The 22,064-nt window shown below is 43.6% G+C and overlaps 1 protein-coding gene across 1 annotated transcript; it reads right to left on the bottom strand.

Annotated features, from left to right (window-relative positions):
• Nucleotides 1–3,014: 3,014 nt before the first annotated feature.
• On the bottom strand, nucleotides 3,015–21,438 carry LOC141082474 (uncharacterized). The gene is made up of 6 exons (XM_073566414.1): nucleotides 21,412–21,438; nucleotides 16,414–16,593; nucleotides 16,208–16,331; nucleotides 16,027–16,124; nucleotides 15,741–15,831; nucleotides 3,015–4,737 (listed from the first exon to the last, which is right to left on the bottom strand). Exons 1-6 carry the CDS (start codon nucleotides 21,436–21,438, stop codon nucleotides 3,212–3,214), a joined length of 2,046 nt encoding a protein of 681 aa, XP_073422515.1. The 3' UTR covers nucleotides 3,015–3,211.
• Nucleotides 21,439–22,064: the final 626 nt, after the last annotated feature.

The raw sequence follows: 22,064 nt of genomic DNA, 5'->3' as shown, positions 1-22,064 counted from the left end.
CTATCCTAGTATGCATGGCCCCATCCCTAACCTGGTATGCAGGGTCCCCCATCTCATCCTAGTATGCATGGCCCCATCCTTATCTTGGTATGCAGGGCCCCCATCTTGTCCTGGTATGCAGGACCCCATCCCGGTTCTGGTGTGCAGGGCCCTCATTTCATCCTAGTATGCATGGTCCCATCCCTATCCTAGAATGCAGGGCCCCAATCTCGTCCTGTAAGCAGTGCCCCCCTCTCATCCTAGTATGCAGGGCACATCTCTATTCTGGTATGATTGGCCCCCATCCCGGTCCTGGTAAGCATGGCCCAATCCTTATAAATGGCGCCCACTTCCATCCTGGTATGCATGGCCCCATCAGAAAACATTAAAAAAATTTTAAAAACACATTACACTTACCTACCCAGCGCTCCCTCACAGTGTCCTGCTCCGATGCTAGCAACTGCCTTATGCTTGTAAGTAGCACATACTCACACCATATCGGGACACATGGTATCTTTACATCAAGCCTCCTGATGAGCCAAAAGGGGCGAAACGCATTGAGGCACTAATTTCCATATGGCAGGTGGCGGTTAATAAGATGAGTATCAATCTTTAATGTGCCATCACAACATTCTCTGTTTTATGTGCCTATTTGATCTTTTGTATTTCCCGGCTGTATAGGTATTGAGACTATGTGGCATATTATCTCTCATCGGGAATATAGGCACTGATTTGAGACACTATCTACAAGATTGTTTTTGATATGCTATGAGACATCATTGTTGTTGTTTCATTTGTCTATTGTTTGTGAATGTTGCTATTTTGCACATTTTTCCACTAAGTGATTTATCTGTGTGGGTTTAATCATGCTCCACCGACATCATGAACTATTCAAAAAGAGAAAAAGAAGCCAGCTCACCTGAAGGCATGTGTAGTGGGTAGCCCGGACCACATGCAGTCTTCACGCAGTAACCAAGGAAAAAGAAAAAAGGTCCAGCTTTGCAAATTCAAGTCCAATTTATTGTTAAAAACAAGTCCAAAACAGGGCAAAAAATGGTGTGCTCACATGAGTAACAAGTAGTAGATTAAGCGTTTCGAACAATAGCTTGTTCTTTCTCAAAACCAAAGAAGAGAAAGAACAAGCTATTGTTCGAAACGCGTAATCTACTACTTGTTACTCCATGTGAACACACTATTTTTTGCTCTGTTTTGGACTTGTTTTTAACAATAAATTGGACTTGACTTTGCAAAGCTGGACCTTTTTTCTTTATCATGAACTATTGATTGTGGAAAGTCTCTTCTAATCCTGCATCATATTTGCTACCGTTTTCCTAATGTGGTCTTTGTTTTTACATTGCTTTGGGGATCTAGGGTCTCCTTAGACATAGGACTGGTCTTTGTTTATTGATAGGGGTCTCTCTAGAGATTGGGTAGTGGGTCTCCCTAGTGGCTGCAGGGTCCCTAGGGACAGCCATCGTGGAGCGGGGGCACCACAACGTTCCCCCCTAGGGTGCCAACCTCCGCATTCAGGAAGGTGTGAGCTTAGGTTGCATACCAGGCACTTCAGTATATCATCAAACATTTTATGTTTTTTTAGCACATTTTTTCGTTTGTTGTTTGTCACTATTTTGGTGTCAACCAGTTTTCTGGTTATTTTAACCAGTAAAGTATTTTTGATAGGGATTTATATGATTTTTTGTTTTGAGGCCTAAGAATCTGTGTATTGACTTGTGATGGTGATAAGGCCAAAATGTTTTTTTTTTTTTTTTTTTAGGACAGTTAAAATGACAAATCCATAAGCAGTGTCTCAGTGGTATGAAGTATGTACCTACCAGAAGTAGAGAGTACTTGTGTGCCTCAGATAGTAGACACAATTGTTATACAGTATGGGACTGTGTTGAATTTGCTGCTGGCTGAGGTCATGAAAAGAACGTACATATTGGCGTGGTACTGGCTTTCTTTGTGCCATAATGGTGATGAGTCCAAATATTTTTAATTACTTTTTTGTTCAGTACAGTTAAAATCCAGAAGCAGTGCCTCAGTGATATGAACTATGTACATACCAGTAGTAGACAGTATTTTTGTGCCTCAGATAGTAGACAAAATTGATACACAGGATGGGACTGTGGAGAATTTTGTGCTGCATGAGGTAATCAAAAATCGTAAGTATGCATGCGCGGGTACACCGCGCAGTTATGGCTGTTACTGGGAATAGTGGTGACATATCTGTAACTTGCGCAGGCGCAGTTCATGGCCGTAAGGCTATTACTGCGGCTGCACAAGTAAAACATAGACATCACCGCTATTCCCCAAGCAGGCACAGTAACAGCCGCGTCGTTACCGCTCATGCACGGGTAGAGCGCGCAGTTGTGGCTGTTACTGCGCATGCATGAGAATAGCAGTGAAGTAAATGTCACCTGTACAAGCACGGTGCCTTATGGGATTTAGGGACAGCGTCCGGATGTCCCAACTGGTGATTATATATGTAGATTGCACTCATTCTTTGACAGACCGCAGCATGGCCATTAGTTAGAAGCTGCTAATGATCTTTGGAGCAGGTGAGTTTTCCCTGAGTGGTACATATTGGGCCGTCTGAAAACGGAGTTTAGTCTAGGACAATTTGTCTGCACTACTAATTAACAGCAGTTACATTACCAAACTAGGGCAGTCCCTATAGGAGGAAAAACACAAGAATTATACTGTATTATCACATACTATCTATTCCTGACACTGGAGTGGCTTATAAACTTACACAGTATATAGTTTGAGGTCTGGGATCTGCCTATATGGGGCTAGTTGTCTGACTGTTTTGGATAACATGATACATGAATTTAGTTTTTTTTGCCTAGTCTCACTTCAATATAAGTCAATATTAAAGAGTCGTCTTTGGTGAGGACGATGAAACCCATAGAAATGAGAGGCTTGGAGAGTGAGTGTGTATACGTCACCTCACCCCATATACTGAACTGTGGGGTACATGTTTTTTCTATTAGTCACCTTCTGACTAACCTTCAGGGGGTGAATTATAGGTATAGCTTTACATTTGGAATTAATAAAGTTTAGTTTTATTCTTTTTTCAGCAAACATGAGGAATGACAAGAGACAACCCATTTAAGAAGATTCAGTTTTGGTTAAACCTATTCCAACATTATGAACATAAAAAAGTCTTCTCCCCTTTGTGACATCTCTGATGTTTATTAACAGTTGATTTCCAAGTAAAATATTTCCCACATTAAGAAAATGAAAAAGGCTTCTCCTCTGTGTGACTGCTCTGATGTCTAACAAGATTCACTTTCCGGTTAAAATATTTCCCACATTCTGAACAGGAAAAAGGCTTCTCCCCTGTGTGAGTTCTATGGTGAGTAACAAAATGTGATTTATCTGCAAAACATTTCCCACATTCTGAACAGGAAAAAAGCTTCTTCCCTGTGGGAGTTCTTTGATGGCTATCAAGATTTATTTTACATTTAAAATATTTCCCACATTCTGAATATGAATATGGCTTATCTGCTGTGTGAATTCTCTCATGTGTAACAAGACTTGAATTCTCAGTAAAACATTTCCCACATTCTGAACATGAAAAAGGCTTCTCTCCTGTGTGAGTTCTTTGGTGTTCATCAAGATTCCTTTTCTGGTTAAAACATTTCCCACATTCAGAACAGGAAAAAGGCTTCTCCCCTGTGTGAGTTCTCTGGTGTGTAACAAAATGTGATTTCTGGTTAAAACATTTCCCACAATCTGAACAGGAAAAAGGCTTCTCCCCTGTGTGAGTTCTCTGGTGCTTAACCAAATCTGATTTCTGGTAAAAACATTTCCCACATTCTGAGCATGAGAAAGGCTTCTCCCCTGTGTGAGTTCTATGGTGCTTAACCAAATCTGATTTCTGGTAAAAACATTTCCCACATTCTGAGCATGAAAAAGGCTTCTCCCCTGTGTGAGTTCTCTGATGTGTAACAAAAAGTGATTGATGTGCAAAACATTTCCCACATTCTGAACATGAAAAAGGCTTCTCTCCTGTGTGAGTTCTTTGGTGTCTAACAAGACGTGATTTAAACGTAAAACATTTCCCACATTCTGAGCATGAAAAAGGCTTCTCCCCTGTGTGAGTTCTCTGATGTGTAACCAAATATGATTTATGTGCAAAGCATTTCCCACATTCTGAACATGAAAAAGGCTTCTCCCCTGTGTGAGTTCTCTGATGTGTAACAAAATGTGATTTATGTGCATAGCATTTCCCACATTCTGAACATGAAAAAGGCTTCTCCCCTGTGTGAGTTCTCTGATGTATAACAAAATGTGATTTATGTGCAAAATATTTCCAACATTCTGAACATGAAAAAGGCTTCTCCCCTGTGTGAGTTCTCTGATGTGTAACAAAATGTGTTTTATGTGCAAAATATTTCCCACATTCTGAACATGGAAAAGGCTTCTCTCCTGCATGAGTTCTTTGGTGTCTAACAAGACGTGATTTCAACATAAAACATTTCTCACATTCTGAACATGAAAATGACTTCTTTGCTTTAGGAGCAGTTTGTTTTTTAATGCCTTTTTTGTGACTTTGATTTCCTTTAGTAGTCGGTAATGAATCAGAAAATGGGACCTGTTTCAAAGGATCAGATGACAGATCTTTGCTGTGAATGGATGATGATATATCTGGAGTAATAGCAATCACTTCAGTTGTATCTTGTAGGATCTCAAGATCATCAGATTTAAAAATTGAAGATGTCAGCTGTCCATCTGATCTCCTGGTACAGTCATCTGCTAAGATCAAAACAAATTTAAAAAAAATATATCCTTGAGTTTTATATTTATATTTTTGAATGTTTCTACTTAAACTCTCCATAAAAATGGCAAGCTATGTAAAAAACTTTAAATATTTACCAAGACAATGACAGTTCACAGTCTAATAGAAAACCTTGTTGGATGAGCCAGTAGTGTGTGGTGTTCAACTGTTTGTTCATTCTGCCTCCCAAATATCGAATAAAAAGAAACCAATCAATGTTATGTAGACAAAAATAATACCAATTCTCATCTCACAAAAACAAGTCCCCACTCAGGTCCATCATCTGTCATTGGAAAAACAGAGGTTCCCACACTATTAGTGGCTCAAAGGCTGTTGAAAAGCAACAAGGTTTCTATAAACCGATCCAGCAAAATCCGCTCTCACTTCGGAGTCTTGCAGTGTGCGCAAACAACATTTAGGATCTCTGTATTTAGCAATACTATAGTGAGAAGAACCCACTTAATTTGTGGTGTCTCCTGGAGCACAATCTGGGCACTATGTGCTGGGTAAGAAAATGACAAATGTGTAATTTTCACTCTCCAACATCCACTGTGTGTTAATTTCCGGAAAGTGACTGTGGAATCAAAATATTCACTCCTCCTACACACGTGGTCAATGTTGTTGGTACCCCTCGTTTAATGACAGAAAAACCCACAATGGTCACAGAAATAACTTGAATCTGACAAAAGTAATAATAAATCAAAAATCTATGAAAATGAACAAATGAAAGTCAGACATTGCTTTTCAACCATGCTTCCACAGAATTTTAAAAAAATAAAACTCATGAAATAGGCCTGGACAGAAATTTTGGTACCCTTAATTTAACCGCTTTGTAACCGCCAACAGTAGATAAACGTTAGCGCTAGCAGGGCTTTGTGCAGTACCGAAATTTGTCTACGGTCGGCGGTTTTGTGCTCATCGGGACCTCCACATACCTTATAACGAGGGGATTCTGGCGCACAAAGCTTCCTGTGACCTCATCTAGACCTGATTGGTTCAGGTCCTGATGACATCAGCATCACACTAGCCAATGATACAATTCACTAGGAAAGTTTGTGGTAGCAGCGAGAGATTAGAGGAGAAACAGTGTTACAAGTGCTGCTGGTAACAGCTGTGTCAGCGATTGTGCTATAAAGTACAAAAACAGATAAGGCAGGTTAGGGTTAGTGCTATGGTTAGGGTTAGTGTTAGGGCTACTGCTAGGCTAAAGTTAAGGTTTATTCTAAAGTTAGGGGTAGGCTAAAGAATTAGGCATTTCTCAATTGTCTCCCCAATAATTTGGTCACGTCAGAGTTTTCTATTTCGGGAAAAAAAAAAAAAGAATAAAATGGCCGGTCAATATTATAGTACAGAGGAGGCTTATGCACTTTTATGTTCTGACAGTAAAGAAAGTGCAGTGTCAGATGGTGATGTAGATTTCGAGGGCTTTAGTAGCAGCGACAGTGATAGCTCAGAAATGAGCAGTGATTCTGGTCCATCCTCACACACAAGGACCAGTACAACAAGAAGGACAAATAGCGCTTCTCGAGAAATGTCTCCAACTCAGGGAACAATGCCCAGTACTAGCGCTGTCCCTAGTGCTCGTGAATTGGCGCACACCAATGTCCAAGGGGCTTTGCCTCTTGATGTAGCATTTCCCAGATGGGAGGCTTCGGATTCGGCTACTCCATTCATCTCTAATTTTAATGCCATTACTGGTATAAATGTGGAGGTGGAAAATTTCAGACCAATTTTTTTAAAAATTTGTTTCTGAGAGATAGCTTGCTAGAGCATATTGTCCTACAAATGTATATGCGTCCCAATTCATCTGCCAGAATCCACAATCCTATTATGTTAGGTCGAATTTATGGACACCAACAAATGTCTAGAAATAAAAGAAGAATATTTAGAATTGAGAGTCCTCAGTGGTTGATACCTTTTAATGGCTAACAGTTAGAAATTAAAATAATAATAATCTTAATAATCTTTATTTTGATATAGCGCTAACATATTCCGCAGCGCTTTTACAGTTTGCACACATTATCATCACTGTCCCCGATGGGGCTCACAATCTGAATTCCCTATCAGTATGTCTTTAGAATGTGGGAGGAAACCGGAGTACCCGGAGGAAACCCACGCAAACACGGGGAGAACATACAAACTCCTTGCAGATGTTGTCCTTGGTGGGATTTGAACCACTGAGCCACCGTGCCGCCCAAATTAAAAGGTATCAACCACTGAGGACTCTCAATTCTAAATATTCTTCTATCTACTGGCTAACACGGTACAAAGATATATATCTTTCCTGTCTAGAAATGAAAACATTTTAGGACTTACATTCGCTATGGGGCTTGTTAAAAAAAATGAGCATTCTGTCCTATTGGTCCAACCGCCCTGTTCAAACCACCTCAATGTTTTCTGCCGTTCTTCCAAGGACCCGTTATGAGATGCTCATGAGATTTTAGCATTTTAACAACAATAGGCAATGCCTGCCCAGAAATGCCCCAGAACATGACAGACTATTCAAAATTGGAACCATCATCAAAGACTTGACAGAAAAGTTCTTAACCACTTTACCCCCAATGGTGGTTTGCACCTTAATGCCCAGGCCAGTTTTTACAATTCTGACCACTGTCCCTTTCTGAGGTAATAACTCTAGAACGCTTTCATAGATCCTGGTGATTCTGACATTGTTTTCTCGTGAGATATTGCACTTCATGTTAGTGGTAAAATTTCATACATATAATTTGCGTTTATTCGTGAAAAAAATGGAGATTTGGTGAAAATTTCGAAAATTTTTGCAATTTTCCAACTTTGAATTTTAATGCCCTTAAATCGCAGAGATATGGCACACAAAAAACTCAATAAGTAACATTTCCCACATGTTTACTTTACATCAGCACAATTTTGGAACCAAAAGTTTTTTTGTTAGGAAGTTATAAGGGTTAAAAGTTGACCAGCGATTTCTCATTTTTACAACACCATTTTATTTTTATGGACCACATCACATTTGAAGCCACGTTGAGGGGTCTATATGATAGAAAATACCCAAAAGTGACACCATTCTAAAAACTGCACCCCTCAAGGTGCTCAAAACCACAATCAAGAAGTTTATTAACCCTTCAGGTGCTTCACAGGAATTTTTTTGAATGTTTTTAAAAAAATGAACATTTAACTTTTTTCACAAAAAAATACTTCAGGTCCATTTTTTTTATTTTACCAAAGGTAACAGGAGAAATTGGACTGGAAAAGTTATTGTGCAATTTGTCCTGAGTACGCTGATACCTGATATGTGGGGGGAACCACTGTTTCGACGCATGGCAGAACTCGGAAGGGAACGAGCGCCGTTTGAATTTTTCAACACAAAATTGGCTGGAATTGAGATCGGACACCACGTCACATTTGGAGAGACCCTGATGTGCCCAAACAGTGGAAACTCCCCACAAGTGACCCCATTTTGGAAACTAGACCCCCCCAACGAACTTATCAAGATATGTGGTGAGAACTATGAACCCACATGGGCTTCACAGAAGTTTATAATGTACAGCCGTACAATTAAAAAAACATATTTTTGCCAAAAAAATGATCTTTTCACCAACAATTTTTATTTTCCCAAGGGAAACAGGACCCCAAAAGTTATTGTGCAATTTGTCCTGAGTACGCTGATACCCCATATGTGGGGATAAAACACTATTTGGGTGCATGGCAGAGCTCGGAAGGGAAGCAGTGCCATTTTACTTTTTTGGCTGGAATTGAGATCGGACGCCATGTTGCATTTGGAGAGCCCCTAATGTGCCTAAGCAGTGGAAACCCCCCACAATTGACACCATTTTGGAAACTAGACCCCCCCAAGGAATTTATCTAGATGTGTGGTGAGCACTTTGAACCCCCAAGTGCTTCACAGAACTTTATAATGTAGAGCCATACAAGTAAAAAAAATTATATTTTTTTCCACAAAAATGATATTTTTGCTCCTAATGTTTTATTTCCCCAAGGGTAACAGGAGAAATTGGACCCCAAAAGTTGTTGTGCAATTTCTCCTGAGTAGGCTGATACCCCATATGTAGGGGTAAACCACTGTTTGGGCGCATGGCAGAGCTTGGAAGGGAAGGACCACCGTTTAACTTTTTTAACGCAGAATTGGCTGGAATTGAGATCAGACGCCATGTTGCGTTTGGAGAGCACCTGATGTTCCCAAACAGTGGAAACCCCCCAATTATAACTCCAACCCTAACCCCAACACACCCCTAACCCTAATCTCAGCCCTAGCCCTAACCATAACCCTAACCTTAGCCCTAGCCTTAACCCTAACCCAAATGGGAAAATGGAAATAAATACATTTTCTTTTAATTTTATTATTTTTCCCTAACTAAGGGGGTGATAACGGGGGGTTTGATTTACTATTTATTGCGGGTTTTTACGCTTGGCAGCTGTCACACGCTAAAAGACGCTTTTTATTGCAAAAATAGTTTTTGCATCACCACATTTTGAGAGCTATAATTTTTCCATATTTTGGCCCACAGAGTCATGTGAGGTCTTATTTTTTGCGGGACGAGTTGACGCTTTTATTGGTATCATGTTCGGATATGTGACATCTTTTGATCGCTTTTTATTCTGATTTTTGGGACGCAAAATGAACAAAAAAAACAGCATTTCATGAATTTCTTCTGAGGGGTGCGTTTACACCGTTCCGCGTGTGGTAAAATTGATAAAGCGGTTTTATTCTTCGGGTTAATACGATTACAGCGATACCTCATGTATGCTTTTTTTAAATTTTGACGCTTTTATACAATATGAATATGTGGTGCTCTGCTTACATATTCATCTGTATTGGCTTATGACAGGTCGCTGATCCCTCACTGACCTGCCCCCCATTATTACATAATGCATATAATAGCATTGATATTATTGGTGATAATGCCTATAATATTATGGCTATTGTGAGGCTTAGAAAAAAAAATGACATCCAGAAAAATGTCACCGGCGATGGTGGGCTTACATGCTACAGGATGGTGGGGAAGGAGACAGTAAGTTGGGGGGTTGCAGCTGCTCCAGTGATGGAGAGGCGGTAGCTCCAGTAGTGGTGAGGAGGCAGTGGGGATGATTGCAGGCTGTAGGCTTGGGTTTTCAGGTTCCGTTTGATGGATCCGAGTGTGGTTAGCCGGACGTGTTGGGGCAGGGAATTCCAGAGGATGGGGGCTATTCGTGAGAAGTCTTGGAGGCAGTTGGGTGAGGACGAATGTGTGGAGGTGAGAAGGAGGTCTTGGGAGGACCGGAGATTACGTGAGGGAAGGTATCGGGAGATTAGTTCAGAGATGTATGGAGGAGACAGGTTGCAGATGGCCTTGTAGGTCAGTATTAGTAATTTGAATTGGATACGCTGAGGGAATGGGAGCCAGTGAAGAGATTTGCAGAGGGGAGAAGCGGAGGATTAGTGAGGAGAGAGATGAATTACTCGGGCGGCAGAGTTGAGGATGGACTGGAGAGGTTCGAGGGTGTAAGCAGGGAGGCCACAGAAAAGGATGTTGCAATAGTCGAGGCGGGAGATGAGGGCATGCACAAGTAGTTTAGTAGATTGAGGGTTGAGGAAGGGATGGATTCTGGAAATATTTTTGAGCTGGAGGCGACAGGAGGTGGAGAGAGCTTGGATGTGTGGTTTGAAGGACAGGGCAAAGTCAAGGGTTACTCCGAGGCAGCGGACCTCCGGTACGGGGGAAAGCATGATGTCATCAATTGTTATAGAAAGGTCGGGTAAGGAAGATCTGTGAGATGGTGGAAAGATGATTAGTTCAGATTTGTCCACATTGAGTTTGAGGAAGTGAGAGGAGAAGAAGAAGGATATGGCTGATAGACACTCTGGGATTCTGGAGAGCAGAGAGGTGACGTCTGGGCCAGAGAGGTAGATCTGCGTATCATCGGCATAAAGGTGGCACAGGAATCCGTGGGACTTTATGAGTTGCCCCAGGCCAAGTGTGTAGATTGAGAAGAGTGGGGGTCCTAGAACAGAGCCTTGGGGGACTCCAGCAGAGAGAGGGTGGGATGAGGCGGTAGTGTGGAAGTGGGAGACACTGAATGTGCGGTTGGAAAGGTATGAGGAGATCCAGGATAGGGCGAAGTTTTTGATGCCAAAGGAGGAGAGGATCTGTAGTAGGAGGCAGTGGTCAACTGTGTCGAAAGCAGAGGACAGGTCTAGAAGGAGAAGTATAGAGTATTGTCCGTTAGCTTTGGCTGCAAGTAGGTCGTTGGTAATTTTGGTCAGGGCTGTCTCAGTGGAATGATGGGGGCGGAAGCCAGATTGTAGATTGTCAAAGAGCAAGTTAGATGAGAGGTGGGAGGAAAGTTCAGCGTGGACATGCTGCTCCAGAAGTTTAGATGCGAACGGGAGCAGTGATATTGGGCGATAGCTGGACGTGGCTGTTGGATCGAGGGTTGGCTTTTTAAGGATAGGCGTGATTGTGGCATGTTTGAAAGCAGAAGGGAAGGTACCAGAAGTTAGTGATAGGTTGAAGAGGTGGGTTAGGGATGGGATAAGAGTGGTGGTGATGTTGGGGAGGAGGTGGGATGGGATAGGGTCAAGTGCAAAAGTGGTGAGGTGTGATTTGGAGAGAAGATGAGCAAGCTCCCCTTCAGTGATGTTAGATAAGGAGGTTATGGGGTTTGGGCATTGGTCTGGTATACAAAGGGGTTGTGGTGGTTGGGCAATAAAGACTTGCTGTGTTTGGTCTATCTTGTTTTTGAAGTGTGCGGCAAAGTACTCGGCAGAGATTAGGGAAGTTGGAGGGGGCAGGGGTGGGCGGAGGAGGGAGTTAAAAGTATTGAACAATTGTTTGGGGTTGTGGGATAAGGAAGATACAAGGGATGTAAAGAAGGCCTGTTTAGCAGAGGTGAGGGCAGATTTGAATGCGAGTGTTGCTTGTTTGAGTGCAGTGAAGTCGTCTTGAGAATGTGTTTTCTTCCAGCACCGTTCAGCAATTCTGGATGCTTGCTGAAGCATTTTAGTGATGTTATTGTACCAGGGTTGTCCATTGATTTGTCGCACTCTGTTATGCATGACAGGGGCGACCGAGTCGATGGCATTGTAGAAATTAGTGGCAGTGTCTGTGTCGTGGAGTGAGGATATGGAGGACAGTGGTAGAATAGAGTCAGAGAGCGTGTGGGTGTCTAGGTGTGCAAGGTTTCTGCGGGGGTGCACATGTTGCTGGACTTGGATGACAGGAGAGGACAGGGATGAGAAAGTGAGTCGGATAGAGGAAGAGGGGAGGTGGTGAAGTTAGAAAGAGAGCAGAGGCGGGTGAAGACCAGGTCTAATGTGTGTCCGTCTGTGTGGGTGGCTGAGGAGGACCACTGAGTAAGTCCAAAAGATGAAGTAAGGGACAGGAGTTTGGAGGCAGTTGACTGGTGGGTGTCAATGGGGATGTTGAAGTCACCCATGATGATGGTGGGAATGTCAGCAGAGAGGAAGTGAAGGAGCCAGGTAAAGAATTGGTCAATGAAGGCAGTGGCCGGGCCTGGATGTCGGTATATGACGGCCACTTGGAGGTTGGAGGGAGAATAGATGCAGACAGAGTGGACTTCAAAAGAGGGGAGGATAAGGGAGGGAAGTGGGGGTGTGGACCTTGCAGATCAGGTTTTACAGCCATACCAGGTATCAAGAAAACCATATATCTGGTATAAAAAGTTAGTCATGTATTTGTTTAACGTAGCCACATATAAATCTTTTGGGTTATGCAAAAAAAACGGAAATGCAGACACTTTCCTTGATTATCAGGAAAAGGTCACTGAAAATCTTGTTTTTGATAATTTTGTCCCCGCCAATCTTCTCACATCTTCAGATTCTAAAAGACTCACTGAGCGACATTTTATTGCACTCATCCCAGTAACTGAAACAAGAAAGAACCCCCAGAGAAGATGTCGTGTATGTTCCTAGAGAGGAATGAGGCATGATACCCGCTATTATTACCCACAATGCCCATCATTGCCAGCCTTATGCCTCCATGACGGCTTTACAATCTTCCACACAGAACCACGTTTTTGAACTGTTTTGCCATTCAAGCATTTGGATTATTTAGTGACAGACACATTTGAGTAGAGCGGACTTAACAATTTCCGGGGGTAGGTGGGGGGAGGTCTCCAGAGACACAAGCTGGGCACAATATATTGGGCACTACAATGACATTTTTGCTCTAAAACTTCCTCTACGTGTTTCTGGAAATCATCCATGTAGTGAAAATGGTCACTATATCCATAGATATAGTGCCCTTAAAATGCATTTATTCAGACTGTCCTACCACCTCAACACATTAACCTAATCTATCCCTGTGTGGCACAGCCAAAAGTTGCACCATAACCAGGTTCCCCGCATCATGTTCCCACATGCTTTATGCATCCATTAGTCCTCTGTGTCTGTACTGTTACACACTTAACATTATGGCTGGTCCATACAATCAGGGCAACTGTTACCACCCACCTTTCGTGTCTCCCTCTTTCCTCATAGATTGTAAGCTTGCGAGCAGGGCCCTCATTCCTCTTGGTATCTGTTATGTTATGATCTATGTGATTATTGTTATGCTGTAATGTCTATTGTCTGTACAAATCCCCTCTGAAATGTAAAGTGCTGCGGAATATGTCGGCGCTATAGAAATAAAATGATTATTATTATAGATGAATTCTCAGAGGGGTGTCATTTCCAAAATGGGGTCACTTCAGGAGGATTCTGTTGTTCTGGCACTTAGCGGATCTCCAAAGTGCCATAACAGCAGATTCCCCCCTGAAGTGACCCCATTTTGGAAATGACACCCCTCTGGGAATTGGAAATTACACCCCTCTGTGAATTCATCTATGGGTGTAGTGAACATTTACCTATCTACCTATTTTCCAATGTAAAATCTGGGGTAAAACAACATTTTAGTGGTAAAAATATACCATAAGACTATAAGACACATTTTTTCCCAAGAAATTTGGGGGTGGAAATGGTGCGTTTTATAGTCGGAATATACTTACAAATGTTGCGGCGGCGCTCTGTGCTGCGTGGAGGGCTCCGCCGGCATTTTGTCAAAGCCCGGAGACCCCCGCAGTGGTCTCCGGAAAAATTACCACTGTGGGCGGCGCATGCTCAGAATCAGATCTCATCCCAAGATCTCGTTGCCGAGATCTGAATGTGAGCATGCGCCACCCCAGCTGCCATTTTGCCGGAGGCCACCGCATCACAGCAATGGAGCAGCAGGGGCCTCTGGCTTTGACATAATGGCGGCAGAGCCCCTCACGCAGCAAAGAGTGCCACCGCCCCAGCACAGAGTGCCACCGCCCCAGCACAGAGCGCTGCCACCGCCGCCCCAGCACAGAGCGCCGCCGCCCCAGCACAGAGAGCCACCGCCCCAGCACAGAGTGCCACCGCCCCAGCACAGAGTGCCACCGCCCCAGCACAGAGCGCTGCCGCCCCAGCACAGAGTGCCACCGCCCCAACACAGAGTGCCACCGCCCCAGCACAGAGCGCTGCCGCCCCAGCCTGGGATGGGATTTTCCGGAGGCCACCACACCAGCCTGGACCATCAAACAACCTCTGTGTCCACTCTTGCACCTGTGCTGATTCCCCCCGGTAAGGTGAATTCAGACTGATAGATGAACCCCCATTTAGCATATTTTTTCCCCTATTTTCCTTTTGAAAATTTGGGGTGCGTCTTATAGTCCGAAAAAATACAGTAATTATTTTTTCTTCACTGCCCAATAGTATAATTTTCTATGGAACAGCTGTGGTGTCAGTATACTCACTGCACCACTAGAAGAATTCATTCAGGGAAGTATTTGGTAAAATGCAGTCACTTTTGGGGGCTTATGCTGTTCTGGCACCTCAGGGGCTCTGACAATGTGACATGTCACCCACAAACAATTCCAGCAAAATCTGCTCTCCAATATGGCACCCCTTCCCTTCCGAGCCCTGCCATGCGCCCAAAGAGTAGTATTCTCCCACATATGGGGTATCGGCGAGCTCAGGAGAAATTGCACAACAAATTGTATTGTCCATTTACTCCTGTTACCCTTGCGAAAGTGAAAAAAAATTAGGTCTAAAGGAAAATTTTTGTGAAAGAAAAGTAAATGTTTTTTTCTTCCACATTCCATTTATTCCTGTGAAGCCCCTGAAGGGTTAATAAACTTCTTGAATGTGGTTTTCAGCACCTGGAGGGGTGCAGTTTTACAATGGTGTCACTTTTGGGTATTTTCTGTCATATTGACCCCCAAAACTCACTTCAAATGTGAGGTGGTCCCTAAAAAATGGTGTTGTAAATTTTGTTGTAAAAATGAGAAATCGCTGGTCAACTTTTAACCCTTATAACTTCCTAACGAAAAAAATTGATACAGTTGATATAGATGCTACTGTGCAGGCGCCGCCATCGCCGGTGACATTGTGCTGGATGTAATTTTTTTCTAAGCCTCACAATAGCCACAATATTATAGGCATTATCACCAATAATATCAATGCTATTATATGCATTATGTAATAATGGGGGCAGGTCAGTGAGGGGTCAGCGACCTGTCATAAGCCAATACAGATGAGTATGTAATCAGAGCACCACATAAAGCCCCACCCACAGCCCACCCACAGCCCCGCCCCAGAGCACGAGAATCTCATTAACTGAAAACTACAAATACAGATTACACAACAGTAAACCAGAGTTGCCCTCATTTATGGTGGACCATTGGAGCTACTATGAATCCTGAGCAGAAGATTAGAGAAAATAATATTGCTCCCCATTTCAGGAGAGATTGTGCAGTAATCTGAATTCCTTAGGATCAAAAACAATGTAATTGGCTGTAAGTTCTATAGAAAAGGACTTTCAATACCCAAAGTCAATTGAACAGTTTTGGGTGGAGGAGAATGTTGTGGTCTAGAGACAAAATGGCGATCATGGTAATACGGCCGGACTACACCACCGATAAAGCAGCCACAGCCGGTGACTGAGAGGAATCTGTGACTTCTCTGCATTCAGTGGTTACTACTCACCTGGGTAGTCATATGTGGGAATCTCCTCTTTATACCACTCATCACCCCTCACATATGTCTCTGTAGTATTAATATGGGTCAGATCTTCACCCTGAAACAAATATTGTAAAAGTCACCGACAGATGGAGAAGTCCCATCTATGACCAGCTCTAATCCTGCCATCTCCACCGCTCTCATTACACAAGTATAAAACATATAATACTGGTGGATAAAACAAGACTGAGCACAAGACCTTCACAGCCGTCTACACATCATAGGGGAGATCTCCTGACACCTCTCCATCTACCTGAGGATCCTGAGGAGCACTGGGATCTTCTTGTTTACAGTCCGGTGGAAGAAGAGGAAGGGGACATCTCTCTGGTGTTGTCCTCTTACTGGATAGATCTGGAGGAAACACATACAGGGACTGAATTCATTCTCTACATACAGATAATTATAGGCCGTGTGTATTTAGTCCTGTCTATTACCTGGAGATGTGAGGGGCTGGGGAACCTCCATTATGACGTTCTTATACAGATCTCTGTGTCCTACTAAATACTCCCACTCCTCCATGTTGAAATAGACAGCGACATCCTGACACCTTATAGGAACCTGACACATACAATGATACCGTCATCCCCCGATCCCTTCATAGTGTTACTGTATAATGTCCCAGCATTCCCAGCAGTGTCACCTCTCCAGTCAGCAGCTCAATCATCTTGTAGATGAGTTCTAGGATCTTCTGGTCATTGATGTCCTCATGGATCAGGGGGTGAGGTGGAGGCCCCGTGATTGGGCTCAGGGGTCTTCCCCATCCCTCAGACACAGGGTCCTGACAGCGATCACTAGAGGTCTTCTTCACCACTGTGTAATCCTGGTTATGGAGAGACACATTAATAAATCTCACTACAGACATTTCCAGAGTCCTCACCTCTCCAGTTCTGTCCATCTGTTATTCCCATAGATAAGAATGATGTAATGTGACGTCATCAGAATCTCTCACCTCTCCAGTGAGACGGAAGAGGATCTCTAGGGTGAGGTGTAACATCCTCTCCGCCATCTTGTCTCTGTCCATATCCATCCTTGATGGGTAAATCAGGAAAATTCTCTTCTGTAGAAGATCTTCACTGAGAGGATCCGATATTGTAGAGACCTGAATGAGAAGATGATCCGATGTAAAATCATAATAATCCTGTGTAATAATACAATTACTGGGGATAATAAGGGAAACATATGAGGAGATTTATTATCTTACAGGGTTTAGTTTTCTCCCCTGACATCTACTAATAAAACCTATATATTTAGGCCACAGACAACAAGCAGTTTCCTCCTCGGAGTCGGCAGCTGAACACGTTCCTCATAGACTCATCTTCCATAACGCTAATTCTCGTCTCATTACCGACACTGGAATCGGCATTAGTAATACTGCAGGAGATATTCATTACACGCGACATGAGAAATAACTCCTTCATGATGAGGACGACATCTCCATCTTCTACTGTGGCTCTAGAGACAGATGTGGCCAGAGTCGGTCACTGCCTCCATCCCCACCGGCCGTCTATATGAAGGTTTCCCGTCTTCCCCGCACTGTAATCTTCTCTCACGTTAGATCTCAGCTCTGAGTCACACACAGAAGTTTGAGGCTTTTAGAAAAGATATTTTGTTTCCACAATCACAACAGACAGAAATGATCTGATCCCAAAGTCTCCATGTACAGTGATTTATGGGGATTATTTCTGGCCTTAGACTTTCCTATATTACAAGATGGATGTGAAGACTTTTCTGCCCAATGATGATATAAGTATTCTAGGAGTGACGCCTTTATAACCAGATAATAGTATGTTTGCAGCTTGCAGAGCACAGCGGCTCCTTCTTCAGGCAGCTGTAACAATCCAGTCTCTCTCTCAGCTCTGACAGCTTCTATGGCTGCTCTGGGGAGAAAACTGTTTTTTGTGGTAAAATGTAATTATTTTTTCCTTATCGCCCAATGGTATAAAATTCTAGGAGAAAGATGCGTAATTGAGAGGTGGCGGGTGTAACATGGCTCCTCTTATTGGGGGCTCTGATAATGTGACATGGCCCCTAACACCATAAGAGCAGACTCTGCCCTGTCAGACGGCGCTCCTTCCCTCCTGAGGAGTGTCCGGCCCCTTATGGGGTATCGGCGCTCAGGGGAAATTGTGGAACAAGTGGTTTCTGTTTTCTCCTCTTCTCCCGTGTGATAATTACAGACTTGGGGACAGAGCGACATTTTAGTGGGAACATTTCATTCCTCCGCTCAATGTTACACAATTCTGTGACCCCCTGAGGGTTAATAATCCTCCCTGCCCCCTAGATGAGCCCCCCAGAGGTGGAGGGGGTAACATGGGGCCACGTGTGGGGTCTCTGCTGTTCTGGTGTCAGAGCTCTTCACACGTCACACGGCGTCCGCCGTCTATCCCAGCCACAATGGCGCCCCTTCCCTCCCGAGCCTGTGGGGTATCGGCACTCAGGAGACACAGCGCACTGTGCGGCCTCAGCGCTCCTGTCACCTGTAGGACAATGATACATTGGGGGGAAAGTCACATTTCTGTGAGGAAAACAGGAAAATTGTCATTTTTTCCTTCCACATTGCTGAAATTCCTGTCACACTGTCCGAATTCAGAGATTGTCCTGTCAGAAAGGAGAAGACAGGGAGCGAAAGGGTTAATAGGACTCACAGGAGGAACCGGCCCAGAAAGCAGAAGGTCCAGGAGCGTCCGCCACATATATGACTGCTCTGTGCACACAGGACCTGTGATGAGGTCACAGGAGGGGAGGAGTCAGGGGTCACATGATCAGGGGCCTCAGTGTCTGCCACGGTAGCCATAGCCCCAAAGGAAAGGGGTGCGGGGAGGAATGTGAGGTACCGGCCATGGTAAAGTGCCCGAGGCAGCTGGTTGTGGGGCAGAACCCTGCTTACAGGGGCATAATGGGGGCATTACACTGTGTGGGGCCAAGAAAGGGGCCCTGTACTATGGGAACACTCCGTCTCCTCACTGCCTGTCCTCCATAGTGGGGTCGTATGTATCTATTACAGGAAACAGAAACGTGATGATTCTTATAAAGAGTCTCAGTGCAGAAGGGGTTAATGTCCCCTGCGCTCAGTAATGGGGAATCTCCACATACCTCCACCTGCAGAGCCGCACTCCACATATATGGCTGCTCTGTGCACAGGACCTGTGATGAGGTCACAGGAGGGGAGGAGTCAGGGGTCACATGATCTCCGGAGTGCAGACCTCCATGGAGCCTTCTCCTCAGTCAGTGACATTCCCGCCATTATTCGCCCCTCACTACTGGCACAATTACTCCGCGCCGCCTTCTCTACACAGTGTTATGTGTGGAATGTAACGTGTGGTTTCTCTGGAGGGAAATAGACCCCACACATGAGGGAATTCTCCCCAGTTACCGGCCGTCTACTATATGGCGGCATATGATTGTGCTATCGACTCCACACCAGGAGCTAAAATGCCCAAATCTCTAATGTAACCGCTATAAGAGAAGATATAACAAATTTCCCCTAAACTCACACAGCGGAAGAGGCCTCACTTGGAGCAATGTGACTCGCGCACAGAAAATCTATTCCCGGTTCTGTGATAAGTTATCGGCCGACAGGAAGAAGAAAGGTCTGAATTACAGCCCAGACTGGAGGAGAAACTGCAGGAGTTAGAATTGGCCAATCAGCGCTCTTCACCCCTATACTTATCTACACAAATACAAGATATGAAATGACAATCAGACGCCATTCTCACCACCAGAACGGAGAGGCGCTAACTTGGAGTAAAGCCGCGTTTTATCACCATGCCAATAAGCCTAATAAGATGCCGCTCGTAAGCTCAGAATGAGAGAGTCACTGCATATAATCTCCTCTATAAAAGACCCTAAGGGTCAGATCTCAGCCCACCCCGATGTCATGTATAGCACTTATAATGAATACCCCCAGAGTTTGTATTCCCCCCACAATCACCCCCCCCTCACTACTGGAGTCATTCCTTCACACACTACATCTACCTAACCTGACTGAGTCCGCGGCACAACAACTCCATTTACACATCTCTGAGGAGGAAATAGTTTCACCAATCAAAAAACTAAAAAGAGGAAAGGCCCCGGGGCCGGATGGTCTTACATCAATATATTATAAAAAATGCAGCGATGTGCTGACACCACATATAAAAACCTCTGTAATTCACTACTAAATGGCTCACAGCTGCCCCCTGAGCTCTACGTGGCGCATGTAACCGTAATCCCTAATCCTAAGAAAGATCATCTCACAACAAATTATAGACCTATATCCCTCTTATACATTGACTTCAAAATCTTTACATCCATTGTGACTAACAGGACCAATAAAATCCTCCCTCACCTCATCCATCGGGATCAGGTTGGTTTTATACCAGCGCGACAGGCCCCAGATAATATTAGGAGAGCGTTAAATATTATTCATACAACTAACCTACAGCGAAAGCGACTTCTCCTGCTTGCATTAGATACTGAGAGGGCTTTCGATTCGGCGTCCTGGACATATCTCTTTACGGTTCTATCGGAAGTCGGATTCTCCCCTAAACTTATAAAGTGCCTCCAATTGTTATATGATAGCCCTATCGCTTATATAAAACTCCCGTCACCACACCCCCCTCCAATTAATATTCAGAGGGTACCAGGCAGGGCTGTCCTCTATCTCCGGATCTTTTTGCACTTGCAATGGAACCCATTGTGGAAGCAATAAGGAGAGATCAGAATATCCTGGGCCCTGAGAATATGGGAGACCAATATAAAGTCAGCCTCTTTGCGGATGATCTCCTGCTAACATTAATAAGTCCCCACACTACACTCCCTCACTTGTTTTCTCTCCTTCAAGAATTTGAGAAGATCTCAGGGTTAAAGATTAACATTGATAAACCCAAAGCATTATTTGTAAATTTTCCTAAGACAGAGCAAACTAATATAGCCTCCCATTTTGGGTTTATACACAAAGAACATTATCTAACATATCTGGGTATCAACTTAACAGCCAACAGGTCACCTCTGTTTAGGTGGAATTACACTCCACTGATCCAAAACTTCCAGAGGGACCTGGATAGATGGGCTTCCTCAAAGTTATCCTGGCCCGGCAGAATACATGCATTAAAAATGTTGTCACTGCCTCGCTTCTTACATCTATTTAGGTCCCTCCCAATTATGGTACCAGCCAGAACATTCACTCATTCACACTCTATGATGTCTAAGCTTCTTTGGCTCGGAAAAGAACCCAGAATTGTGCAAAAACTTATGTTCTGTCACAGAAAAGAAGGGGGTTTATCCCTCCCTAATTTTACACTTTATTACAAGTCGGCACAGATTGCTCCATTAATAAGTGCGTGTTCATATCCCAATAGTCCAAGATGGGTTATTCTGGAATCATTTCTCTCCAAACCATTCTCTTTATCAGGCCTAATGTGGACCACAGACCGACTTCCACGGGGGTTAATGAATGTGGCTCCTTTTACAGTCCACTTGTTGCTTCTTTGGAGGAAAGTCAGGTTTAAATATAACTTACAATCAAGCGCTTCTCCCCTGACAGCTATATTACAAAACCCCATGTTCCCGCCAGGCCTTGAGCCACAAATGTTTTCTTGGTAGAAGCTGAAAGGTATTCATATACTAAAATATTTGTGATCCCCATTTAATATCTTACTTGACAGACAGGAATTTGTTCAAACATTTGAACCTCCAGCTAGGGAGGTAATGCGACTGAACCAGATCTCCCACTTTGCAAAGCAGATCCTCCCAAGCGGTACTACTCTCAGGGCAACAAGTTTTGAAAATAAATGTCTAAATGACCCTTTGGGCAGGGGAACAATCTCATTGATCTACAGTCATGGCCAAAAGTTTTGAGAATGACACAAATATTATATTTTCACATGATCTGCTGGCCTCTGGTTTTTATATATTTTTGTCAGATGTTTTTATCACATACAGAAATATAATTGCAACAATATTATGAGTAACAAAAGGTTATATTGACAGTTAGAATGAGTTAATGCAGCAAGTCAATATTTGCAGTGTTGACCCTTCTTCTTCAGGACCTCAGCAATTCTCCCTGGCATGCTCTCAATCACCTTCTGGATCAAATCCTGACTGATAGCAGTCCATTCTTGCAAAATCAATGCTTTTATTTTGTCTGAATTTGAAGGTTTTTGTTTGTCCACCCGTCTCTTGATGATTGACCACAAGTTCTCAATGGGATTAAGATCTGGGGAGTTTCCAGGCCATGGTCCCAAAATCTCTATGTTTTGTTCCCTGAGCCATTTAGTTATCACCTTTGCTTTATGGCAAGGTGCTCCATCA

The sequence above is a fragment of the Dendrobates tinctorius genome, unplaced genomic scaffold, assembly GCF_039654945.1.
Source record: "Dendrobates tinctorius isolate UK_male_01 unplaced genomic scaffold, ASM3965494v1 ptg000017l, whole genome shotgun sequence".
Classification (NCBI taxonomy): Eukaryota; Metazoa; Chordata; class Amphibia; order Anura; family Dendrobatidae; genus Dendrobates; species Dendrobates tinctorius.
Note: the sequence above shows the minus strand (reverse complement) of the source record. Positions and strands in the feature narration are given on the sequence as shown.

What these genes read in the sequence shown, in the direction of transcription:
- LOC141082474 (XM_073566414.1), bottom strand. Translation starts at nt 21,438, where the DNA reads ATGTTTGAACAAATTCCTGTCTGTCAA. An exon ending in AACAAATTCCTGTCTGTCAA is followed by an intron (nt 16,594 to 21,411) that starts GTAAGATATTAA and finishes CTCCATAACCAG; the next exon opens with GATTACACAGTGGTGAAGAA. An exon ending in TTGAGCTGCTGACTGGAGAG is followed by an intron (nt 16,332 to 16,413) that starts GTGACACTGCTG and finishes TGTATGTGTCAG; the next exon opens with GTTCCTATAAGGTGTCAGGA.